This window comes from Electrophorus electricus, chromosome 10 (assembly GCF_013358815.1).
Source record: "Electrophorus electricus isolate fEleEle1 chromosome 10, fEleEle1.pri, whole genome shotgun sequence".
Lineage (NCBI taxonomy): Eukaryota > Metazoa > Chordata > Actinopteri > Gymnotiformes > Gymnotidae > Electrophorus > Electrophorus electricus.
In genome coordinates this window covers 15,537,796-15,550,036 of record NC_049544.1, presented here as the reverse complement: position 1 = coordinate 15,550,036, position 12,241 = coordinate 15,537,796, and the positions used below count along the sequence as shown (strand labels likewise).

The 12,241-nt window shown below is 37.8% G+C and overlaps 2 protein-coding genes across 3 annotated transcripts in view; both read right to left on the bottom strand.

Annotated features, from left to right (window-relative positions):
* reck (reversion-inducing-cysteine-rich protein with kazal motifs) overlaps window positions 1-3,533 on the bottom strand; it is a 41,999-nt gene extending 38,466 nt beyond the window's left edge. Inside the window, exon 1 of the mRNA XM_027002961.2 lies at window positions 3,231-3,533. Within this exon, the coding sequence (XP_026858762.2) occupies window positions 3,231-3,300 (70 nt within the window). The 5' untranslated portion in view covers window positions 3,301-3,533. The remainder of the gene's footprint in view (window positions 1-3,230) is intronic.
* Window positions 3,534-5,848: 2,315 nt separating this feature from the next.
* The window catches only part of col15a1a (collagen, type XV, alpha 1a), a 62,490-nt gene continuing 56,097 nt past the window's right edge, over window positions 5,849-12,241 (bottom strand). For both annotated transcript variants that reach the window (XM_027002958.2, XM_027002959.2), the window contains 5 exons: window positions 12,142-12,192; window positions 11,115-11,177; window positions 10,135-10,332; window positions 9,525-9,634; window positions 5,849-7,797 (listed from right to left, as the gene is read on the bottom strand). In XM_027002958.2, the coding sequence (XP_026858759.2) occupies window positions 7,539-7,797; window positions 9,525-9,634; window positions 10,135-10,332; window positions 11,115-11,177; window positions 12,142-12,192 (681 nt within the window). In that variant the 3' untranslated portion in view covers window positions 5,849-7,538. The remainder of the gene's footprint in view (window positions 7,798-9,524; window positions 9,635-10,134; window positions 10,333-11,114; window positions 11,178-12,141; window positions 12,193-12,241) is intronic.

The following is a 12,241-nucleotide window of genomic DNA, read 5'->3' as shown; positions in this document are numbered from 1 at the left end:
CATATCAGTGAGTCTTGGACTACTCTTCTTCCTTTGTCATTGCTAATTTTCATGTTTGGCTAGGAGAAAAGTAATAACAAAATACATTTTTGTAATATTGTTTGAATAGCTCAAAAGAGGCCCTCAGGCAAGACTTGAGTGTTGCTAACTCAACTTCATGGTTCATGGTCAACTATGCATCAGAGCTGTGTACCTTTACAGACAGAGGTATCAGCACCAGCCATAACAGCATAAGACATCTTTCACCCAGGGGAGTCACAAGTAGCGTTAAAAAAATATTACACTGACCTTGAGTTCTGCAGTTTGGAGAAACTCCTATTTTGTCATTCATTAGAGTCACAAGTTGTAGCCCCAGAATACTAAGTAAATCCTTCAGTGTGGCACAGTTTCCAGAATTGGAAACAGTTGCTACAAAAGATATGAACAAAGGCTATAATAGCCTAGTATCAAAGAATAAACAATCTAAGCAGTGGTCAGTTACTGGACTGAGTAAATTTAAGGCAACTGGTTTCAATAGTCTTTATAGTCTTGGAGGCTATAATAGGTGCTGGGCAGTGTGGATCAAAACAGAAGTTTTAAAAAGACATATGCCAGTTCACTCATACAAGATCAGTGTATCATTCATGGAGGATCTAAAGAGCAGATGAACAACTAGAAACAGTCCAAACATGGCCAGCACCTGGCAGTTATCTGACAAGGGGCCAATTATAAATAAGTACAGAAATCCTGCAGTAATATTCATGCATGTGCTAAAAAGTGAAATATCTATGTTTTAAATAATTTTTCTTACATTTGGAAATGATATGTGCACTAATAGTGATGTTTAGATTAAAGTGCTGTATGTTTATTATACAAACTTTGAAGCAATTTTCTTTTGTTCAGCAGATTTCAGAAATCGACCAACCTCTAGATAAGACAGAACTACACCACTGTTTTAAAAATTAATATGTTTGTTATTAAAATGATAAACATCACAAAGTTAAATTAAAGTACTCTTAAACACTAAATACATGGAATGGATACAATAAATAAATGCCTTAAATGGTTTGCATAGGATTTAGACACATGGACTTTCTTTTGTTTGGCTGGTCAAGGATCAGAGGAAAGGCATGGCATACCATGTTATACAAGACAAGCTCCTAGTCCTGACAAGCTAAGGGACTGTGTCAAAACTAACACAGTACAAACATGACACGATAATGAGTATTGCTGACTACCAATAGTGACACCAAAGTTACACAGTAAAGTAGGGTAAAGTATGTTACCTAGCATCCTGCATGCAATATCAGCAAGAGTGATCCATTTCAGTAGTCTATACTCGCAAATGCAATAAATTTTACAGGCTTCAGATTATTGCAAGATTCTTAACAGAAGATAACAACTACTACAGATTATCTTAAATCTTGAAGGTCACAGTAGTGCACTATATCTTTATTAGGAGCTGTAGAGCAAAAGGCATTAGGCGCCACTGCATAACATAACAACCTAAAAACATCAATAAAAACACGACAATAAAATAAATGAAAATAAATGTTGTGGGCTACACTAACCAATTTAATCATCCATAGAAAAGTATTACAACAAACACTGGTCAGAGAAGGGATGTAGCTGATGTTCGACCTTATAGAAAACTCATTATAATTGCTACATGTAAAAATTATTTAAAGTTTTTCAGATAAGAGAAGAATGAGATTCATGTTATACATGTACTGGGTATCTCGTGCAAACAGCTTTAATATATGGGATTTATAGGCATTGACACAATGAGAAGAATGGTAAAGAGCTATGATATGAATTTGGTCTACCATCTATGTTTACCTCCCTCTTGTCTGGAACCTAACTTGAATGGGCCCTAAATTGGTTACAGATGCATGCTCTGGGAAAGAAACAGCTCCAGATAGGTACAACATGAGAGGCTACTTGATCAGAGAAATGTAATTAACTTTGGGGGAGAACACTACTTAACTGAAAGAATGCGGAAGCCAACAGGAAAACCGTTATCTGGAGGCAACTCTGCACAGAAACATTGTGGATATAAGGAGAAAATCCAGGCAGAGTTATCAAGTGCACGTGCACTTCTACAGGCTTTGTCAATGCACGAGGTGGTATTAGGGAGCATAACACTGAAGACATAGAAGCATACACGCACTCGCTGTTTAAACTGGTTTATCTTTATGTAGGCAATGCCTTCATGTTTGTAAATCTGTGTTCAGAGCTGTAAACGTTCCGCGAACAGCCACATCCTTGGCTCATGTGCACAAGTAGGACTTCAAAGTCTTTAAGCGTCTGGAAATGCCAATTTGACGTCAATTGCTTTGCACGCCCCTTTGACAAAAACAAATCAATGGAAAAGAATTTCACAGTCGGAGATGCAGCATTATTTTTGTCAAACTGCCATTTGCAAAACAGCATATTTTTAAGCAACGAAAAACCAGCTGGTACAATTAACAAAATGACACGGTTAATGTCACTTGTAAACAACGAAACAGTTGTAGCTATCTGAATGTAGGCTAAATCATTTCATGGGCATACACGTTGTTTGAAGAAATTATTTGCGTAAAATATACAGACCATAATTTGTTCTAAGAAAAAGGAAAATGCAGGCCAATCTGCTCGTCACTTAAATACACAAATTCAGGAACGGCGACTGCTCTATGGGCTATCGTTAGCATATTTATATAGGCTAGCACAATTTGTTCGAATTCTCCTTACTTTGCCACCATTAACGAAACAAAAAAGTTTTCTCAAACTTTTCCTTTTATCCCAAAAGTCTGAAGTTATTTTTGAGACGCTTATGCGATGTCTGCTTATTTAGCGAGTTGTCAAGTCAACATGAAACTGGTCAGAGAAATTACTGAGGCATAACGGTTACCATTCAAATCACACAGCCTTTACCAACAGGCAGCACGAGTAGTAGGCAACACATTTTAGCGCAGCCTACTTACTTTTTTTTATTTTATTTTCGGTTTTCAGGTTTATATTGAGAAGGCTGGTTCGTACCAGACCACTACGAAACAGCAAATCCTGGTCTACAGGATGCAGTAACGAATCAACAAGTTTAAACTCCGCAAAATAAAAGTAGCGTTAACATTTTCTTGACAGATCTAACAACAACGCAGTTATCTATTATAAATACGATGTAGCATTTTTTCCATTACGCAAAATGACATAAAACTCAGGAGAGCCAACTACAGTAATGTATCAGAAGAACAAAACTAAAACAGACTTACCCTGAGTATAAACGCAGACGCAGAAGTTGCAAGCGAGAAGCAAAATGATTATCTCAGAACACACAAACATCTTATTGAATTCCTAAAGTGCATTGTGAACACAAACGCAAACGAGACACTGTCGATTTGACAAGCTCCATGAGAACATCTCTCTTGTGTACATCAGTGTGTTTGCGGCTTCTCTTCCGTGGTACACAGACGCACGCAGGCCGCATACGAGGGATGAGGAGTACCGGACCTCGGGCTCACCGCGCGGACTGAGCATGTGCAGCCAGCCAAAGAAAGGGACGCGCACAGCGTTTGCTGGAGGGCTGGGTTAACAGCGGCTCGAGAAGTCATCCGTAGATATACAGTAATTGAAGGAAGGGGCGGGGTAAAATGACGCCCCATACGAAGCCCGAAACAAATCCGTCAATACTAAACTCCGAGTTAGTGTGTGGCAACTATTCTATACATAAGATAGGAATGAGTAAAATATGTTTCAAAGTTTAGTTCAATAGTCGAAAGAAAAAGTTTGTGAATCTTGTGTAAGTTATAATGCAAAAAAAAGAAGAAGTGTCAATTAGCAACAGCAATAAGATTTTAAATAATTATTCACGAAAAACTCATATTTAGTATGCTTTACGTCTTTTATTAGAAATAAATGTCACTCTTTTGTAGCAGTCCTGCATAGTAGTTAGGTGGTATTCTGGCGTATTCTGCTAAAGAAAACCTGATCACAGCATTTTAGAGGGAATGAAGTCTGGTCTCTGACGTGTACATTCTTAAATAAATAAATTGTTCAGTTTGAACCACTTTGCTGATTTTCTCCATGTTGATTCTAAAGATTTAACTTATGTGTTATGAGTTATGGTAGGCAACCCTTCTGTACAATTATTAAAACATATTCAATATTTCAGAAGAGTTAGATAAATATTGAAGACATTTTTGAAAAACAATTTAAACAGGAATTTTAAGAAAAAACTGTGCATTTTAACACCCACCACTGGGGAACAAACACAATGAAGTTCAGTACAATGGGGTGTATGTTTGAGTCCCTCAGTGTAGTGCCCAGGGCTATGGTCTGACATTAGCTTTTGATCAAATCCATACAGCTAATTTAATACACCATATAAGTCAAAGGATAAGAAAGTGAGGTTCTCTTGGCTAATTCAGCACTATCAACCAAAATACAAAGGAAATCAATTAATTTCGATTAATAAATATGACCAAGCATCACACAATGCCTTTTTTCTGAGTCAGCTCCAGTTGGCGCCTTCAAATGACCCCTAAGCAAGAGAGGCCCGTTTCTCAGCACCATCCCACCAGAACACAGTGGGCCAGTAGAATGACAAAATGGATGCCACAATTGACTAACCTAACATAGTTTGAGGCTGAGCATATGATGTTTGATCTCATCACAGTCTTTCACATTATGATTTTAGATCAGAATATTAGTAATGTTCAAATTATTTTGTTATAGATTAGTTATAACTCTTGAAAAAACTTCAAACATTCTGTTTAAAACTACATTTATTTTGATATGTGCATTAAAGACTAGGCTCTATAAAATAGCTTCAGTTAACTTCTAACTTTCTATAACTTCCCTTTTCTTGTCACGTCCTAAGAATTTACATTCAAATAGAGGCTTTCTTTAATTAACGTATTATGGTAATGACATGTTGATTTCAGTTGTGTGCTGTTTCATGCAATGGTTATATTTTGGGCACAGAAATAATTACAGAAGGTGTGCCACACCTAACCTTGGTTAAGACCAAAGCCAACTTCATAAAATGTCTTTTTCAAGTCTCAAATGCCACTGCTGGCAAAATGAGTCACATCCAATTTAATTACACTGAACTTTGTTACATGGAGCTACCTACATCCAGGCACAGCAGTGCCACATCCTGTGTAGTGCTATAATTACAGATAATGATTAAAATATCTTTTCTGCGGCTGTGAACAGGCTACATCTATATGATCAGGAAGCAGCACTAATTTTTCAATGTGGCTTACATATGTAGAGTCCCTCACCCTTTGTGGACCTAGGTCCACCACAAATATGATCTATATTTAGATAGAGGAAGCCATGCATGGAATGTCAACCATATACCTCATTAGGACTTAATGAGGCTAAGGCAGCTGCCTAATCATAGAGCACAAGACTAATGAAAACAGAATAAACCTCTTCTTAAATGTCACAGTCAAAGTCAGAGGAAAGGATCACACATCAAGGGCCTTCAGATGTCCTTATGTAGGTGATCACTGAAAACTATGGAAATCATTTATGTGATACAAAGGTTTGCTATACAAGGGAACATAAGGACACACTCTACAAAGGTACAAAACAAGACAGCAAGAAAAGGTTACTTTTAAGTCTTTACATAATTGATTTGCAATGCTTGGATGAAGAGCCATTAAATCATTTTCAGTGTAACAAGGGCAAGCTAAGAAAAGTCAACATTAGTATAAGACATTAGTATAAGATATAATAAGGTGGGTGTTGATAGTACAGCTAAAAGGAACTGTAGATGCCGAGGCCCAAATCTGACAGTTACATGTCTTAAGTGTAACCTTTCAGTCCTCAAACCTTTCTGCAGATCTCATTCCACATCCCAAACACATTCATATCACACCAATCACTTTTAAGTCTTTAATGATAAGAAAAGTCCCTATCTTGCTGAACTCCATGCATTGGCACTGATTTGCAAAATCTTCTCTAAAGCACTTATGACTAGTATTTAGATGTTGTTTTAAAGACATTAACACATAAGATAAAATTACATTAAGATGATCAAGGAAGACAAAATATTGCATTGCTGTAGTGAATAGATATGGTGCAGTATTTCAGGATTTCAAGTAAACCCCACAATGTACAATGATTTTTTTTCCCACTGAGTAAAAAAAAATACAAAAGATTGTGGGTAACATCATGTTTGTTGTTGACTGACATAAGATCTCAGGATGGTAAAACTCACCAGAGGCCTCAAAAACAACCAAACCCCTTGCCAAGAAAGTTTCTACTGCCAGCCATTTAAAAGTGAATCCTCTGGACTCTCTGTTTTACAGTGTTTAGGAAGTGCAAACTTCCTAAAATGAAAGTCAATTGACTGAAATCACAGCACTGTAAAACTGCAAGAGTTGTCACTATTTTACTTTATTATACTATTTTATTTTATTTTTATTAACACTTTAGTCACTTTTAAGTGATTAAAGCTAATTGAGCTTTTATTGAGAAAGTCTTATATGTGATCAATCTTTGTGTTGACAAAATAGTGCAATGAAAACATGAAATAAAATGAAATGAAATGAAATGAAATAAAATGAAATAAAAATACACCCAGTCAGAATTGGGGAGTAAATGTCATTGATGACCAAAGTTCACAAACTGATCCAACATTCAACAGTGTTCTAGAGGCACATCAGGTTTTTACCAGTACTGCCACTGAGACATTTAGGTAACACATCCACTGAAAGATTGCAGGTTTACTTGGCCATCTGTGCATTAACTCGGCTGCTTATGAGATTTTTACATGGGCCTCAACAGGCACAGGACATTCATTTTTTCTGCTTTCCAAACTTTACCTATTAAGAGCTATGGCAGACATAGCAATATGGACAAAGTATTTGAAAAAGAGATTTTATTCAATAAGCACCAATTAAAATAAAAAATACTCCTTCCCATTAAGCACTGCTCAAGTTTTTTGGCCTAAAAATCTGAACATAACAGAAAAGGATGACTTGTTTGCTCTCTGGGAAAAATGCAGTCACATTTTCATCAACTATAAAAGTGGAATATAATTGGATCAACAGAGATGCTGTACAAAACCTTCTCTTTCATAATAAGCAAGAAACAGGAGCAGAGTTCATATCAACCACCAGAACTATAAATTACATACTGATCCTCAGACTTCAGACATATTTAGATTATGTGCGGTCAAGCTATAAATAAAACACTGAAATTAAATTAAATACTGATGCATAGTTTGTTGCTCAATGAAAAGCTGTCAATGTACAAAAAAGACATCTGTGGATTTGGTGAATTGTAACTGAGAAATGTGAAATGAAAATACAGTGCATCAAAATGACTCAGGGGTCTGAGACCCTCTGCTAGGATACAGACATCTCGATGAGTGACACTGGGAGAGACTTTGCTTTGCTACCAAATGTCCATGTGCTCAAAACCTGATATGAGAACTGTACACTAAACTCACACAGACAGTTCACTGGTGAATGGACAATGGAGCCCATGTGATGTGCTCTCCACCAACGTAAGTATATATTTACACCTTCCGGAATGTTAACATTCTGATGGCAATGAAGCAGATATTAGTATCTGTAATGCCAGCGTCTGTGGCGGTACTGTGCTCGCTTGAGTTCTTCCACAGTGTTGTGGTCAGGGTTGGTCTCGATGCAAAGCACGACAAACTCATTGGAGCAGCTGCGAGTGTGCTGACCCAGCAGGCCACTGTACAGGAAGGAAGCCTGGCCGGTGATAGCCATGTCACCAGCTCTCCATGACTCACAGTTCTTAGTGTCCAGACGATTACCTTTCTCTGAGGAGCCATGCCATACGGCCTTCTGGGGCCTGTTGAAAGAAGGTGCAGGTGTATGCACAGACACAAATATATGAGTGCTAAAATGACCAGACAAAACCAGTTCATGTTCAGGTGCACTAAAAGTTGGCCCGTGTGGACAAAGCAGAAAGTAGTACTGGTCAATTGTAAGTATCAATGCTGGAGAACTACTGCAAATGACAAATCTGTAAGTGGTGAGTCTGGATGTAAATAAGTACATGTATATGTACTAAATACACAAAGTGTCTCTCATTTTCCCAAGTTTATAGGCATTTTTACCTCACCACATAAGAGGTACAAATCATCTTGTCTACAGGACTAAACTTACAGAATTAATTTAAACGGTTTCAGTGGGTCCAATCCAAAGTTTCTGATACAACAATCTGATATAACCACATAGCTATTATTGCCCTCTCGTGGACAAAGTTATCATTAAACTCATTGATCTAATTCAGAGGCTCAGTTCCATGGGCGGGTTAGCACTCCAAAACACACAGTGCAAATGTTGCAACAAAGCATGACCACACAACTCAGCTGGATCTAGTCTAGAGAGCTATTATAAATGGAATCCACTTCTAGTAACATTTTCTTTTTCATCAGTACTTAATATGAACCTGATTACAACTCAAAGGAAAAATCATTTAGTGGCATTTTCATATGACAACACAAGCACTGCTAATCTTGGCAGGCTAGTGCAGGGATAATAAAAGCTGAAAAATATGCTGTCCAGAACATTAAGTATCTGCTGTCCATCTATCATAATTCAGCACAGTTTAACAGCACATGATATGCAAGTATTTTGTGCTAGTAAAACACACATGTAGGTTCAAATTCAAGATCTGTAGCAGCAGTTCTTTGTCTTAGTTTCAGACAATTGCTGACGATGTCCCTAGACCTCACAAACGACAGGCTCCTTCTGCTCCATCCATTCATACCTCTGTTGAAAGGGGAGTTACCACATGGCTTGAAAAGCCCAGGCTAACAAACAATCTTAAAAAAGCGTTTTGCTAACCACAATTGCAGCTCCACTGTCTCAGCCTCTCCTGATGCACGGCACGAGTAGCTATATTTACCACCTTGAGGTAGAAATGGGGGTGTACAGAGAAAGACATGGAAAAGCTAGCTGTAAAAATACACTGGTGGAAAAACACTGAAGGAGAGGACTTGATGCGGGCCCTACTGCCTGGTTTGTGGCTGGCTACATCTGATTCTTTCAAGCGTCGATTTCAGGGAAGGGCTCTATATTTGCATTTATGTGCTGAAACTGCATTAGATGTTCACTACAGGTTTTTCATAAATATGGGGGCAATCAGCATGCCAGGATTCCAAAAATAGCAGCAGGTAAAAGCAAGCTACCCTCTGTATACCTTTAAGTGGTTGTTGTGTTTTTAATGAATGTCTAAGTCCTTCCTAAATATTGAAATATAATAAAACCACTCAAATATCTATATATAAAATATCTAATGTAAAATGATTACAAAACACTTTTTTTTTGTTTTGCTGTTAAAATAATGCATGATGGACTGTTTTTATCACCATTGCTAGATGTCACGGAAGTTTTAATAAGTCATAATATTTTGTTTCTTTTCAGTAAGTCGAATAAAATTGATGCATGAATGATGGTATGTAATATGATGGTATGTAATAACTGAATTGTAAACTGAATTGTAAAGCCATATGCAATAACTAAACCCTTTAATAAAGTAAACATTGCCATTAGGTTTGGAAGTCAACTGACCAGAAGGGGTCACTCATCACATCCCGTCCATCAAAAGAATACAAGGGGATTCCAGGTGGTAGAATGTGGTTGGAGAAGATACTCTCCCAGTTCTTAAACAGAACCTCACCCTGCAAAAGAAGAGCTGACATCAGTTATTGAAGTACACAAAGTTCTTTACGATCCTTAATGAATTGTTGTAAAATAATCTGAAGATCCCCAGTTCAAACCAGGGATATGCCTCATTTAATCAGGTTAAATATGTCTTATAAACCAAGAATAAATGCACAACACTCTCAGTTTAACATCTTACAGTTATCAGTGGTTATTTGAATGTTTTCAGTTGTATCCAGTTAGACTCAGTATCTCAGTCAAGCTAAACATTTTGACATATTGGAAAAAGATATTAGAATACATGATTGAACAGTTTACACATCTTTAAAGGTCTAATTTAGAACTGCCACAAGGAAAGGCCAGATTTCACTGCTTCAACAGCAGAGAACAATGCACTTCCTTAAAAAATCAATTTGCTCTTTTTGAGCACATGCAGAGCTAATGCCAGAGCTGGCATAGCACTGCTCTACATATTCCAATCTGGAACTCGTGCAGGTCAGGAAGCAACATGGCTCACCCTGAGGTTAACAATGGGCAAGGTGGAGCGGTAGGGCGGCTGGACAAGGTCGATCAGGTCCTGCAGGTGGTGGGAGAGGAAGGCCCTGTACTCGTCTCGTATGCCCATGGCCTGCGCCTGCAGCCGGCACTCCTTATTCACCATGTGGATGGAACCCAGGTCCCCTGTCAGGGGCGTGTTCAGGGCCACCAGCCTGAGCTGTCAGAGGGAGGTCACCCAGCACAATAATGATGACTGGACTAGGAGAGGCTTAAGCTTCAGACATACCCTGTCACATGTGGGTTTATTTTAACAGAGTCAAGCTTATAATTTTTCATATACTGAACAGCCCTATTGGCAAATAATCACAAGATGATAATGTATATAAAAAACACAGGAGGTAAAACACACACACACCTCTATTGTTCTCAGAAGAAAAAAAAACACTTAAATCCTTTCAAGCCAAAACATAGCAAGGCTCTACTGGCCTACTGGCCCACAGTCCTCATCTCTGCTGAGCTTCTCCTTTGGAGAGGCTATCCTTCAGCATGGATTCGCCCTGAAGCTAACCACGAACATAAACCTCCACTGGCTGGGATGCCCTTCAACAGTGCTGGATGAACAGCACCATAATTTATAGTCTAAAATGGGATCTTAAGGATCCCACAAGAACACAAGCTACACCCAAGCCAATAGTTTTTCCTACAAGGCTTCATGCAAAACCATGACAAATGTTAAATAGCATGTATTTTTATCTTTGAAGAAGAACAGAATAGCCTGGGAAAGGTACCCCATGTTGGTACACTTGGGGTGATCCATCATGTTATGCATACATACATGCATTTATAATATAAAAGCAATGCACAAACACACTCACACACAAACACAAACACACACACACAAACACACTCACACACAAACACAAACACACAAACACACACACACACACACACACACACACACACACACACACACACACACACACACAAAACAAGTCTTACCGCACTTCCTGTGTGGATTTTAGGAGTACTGCTGAGTCGAGAGGTCAGTACTAAGGGATCAGCCTATAGAAGATTAGACAGGCTTTTATACAGCTATACAACTAACATGGTCAGTGCAGTGCACACACTTCCACATCTCACTCCCCCCAGCAAATGTCCTCACTTCCTAACACCTCTTTGATGAGTACATATTGCACATCTGCTTTTCAATACAACTAGTAATTCCACTCCATGGTGGATTAGGATGATTATATGTGGTTTTGCCTAGAGATTCAATAATGAAAAAACTAATCAAGGCCTCCAGAGTGCGGATTACCTAGATTAGGTCTAGTAAGAGTAGAGATGACCAATTTGACAATGTTATCATGTTAAACTATATCATAATATGCTTTTCTTATCAATGCCAAACTACATTTTATTAAAAAACAATTATAGAGACCCAGTAAACAATAAACCCACTAAATAAAAAATTAATTAATTAATACGTGAAATGCAATATTATAATAGGCTAGTATCCAATCAGCTACTAGTCACCTTGTTGTTTTAATTAAAAAAAAAAACAAAACAAAACAAAACTGTAGAGTAAGTAGTTGATTGGGTATTAGACTATTATACCAATGTTCTATCTTATTTATCTTATTTATTTATTACAAATTGATCTTTTCTTTTCTTGCATTAATAAATCAGTGTACTCCATTGAGAATGCCATTTTTTAAAACTACTCATACATTGTGACTACTGTATGCACTACTGTTTTGCTCAAGCATTCTGACTAGTTAATCAGAAAATTTTTAAACATATAGTGAAAATGTCTTCAGGTATGTAATATAACCTCTCCCCAGTTAAGAGCTGAAACAACAAAAAGACTGTCTGGTGGTCTCCAAGAACCATGAAAACAGACAATTTAACACGGGCTATCTACACTACATGATAATTAACAACATAGACTGTGTGTTCTGTCAGCATGCATATGGCTATACATGGGAAAGTACAACATTTACTAAAAAGGCAGTATGGTAGAACTTACATCATCTTGTGAGAGGACAGGAGAAGGATGCATCTCGATCAGTCCTCCAAGCTGGGGAGAAGGGCATGAGAGAATGCCTCTTGATCTATATCTGAGCTCT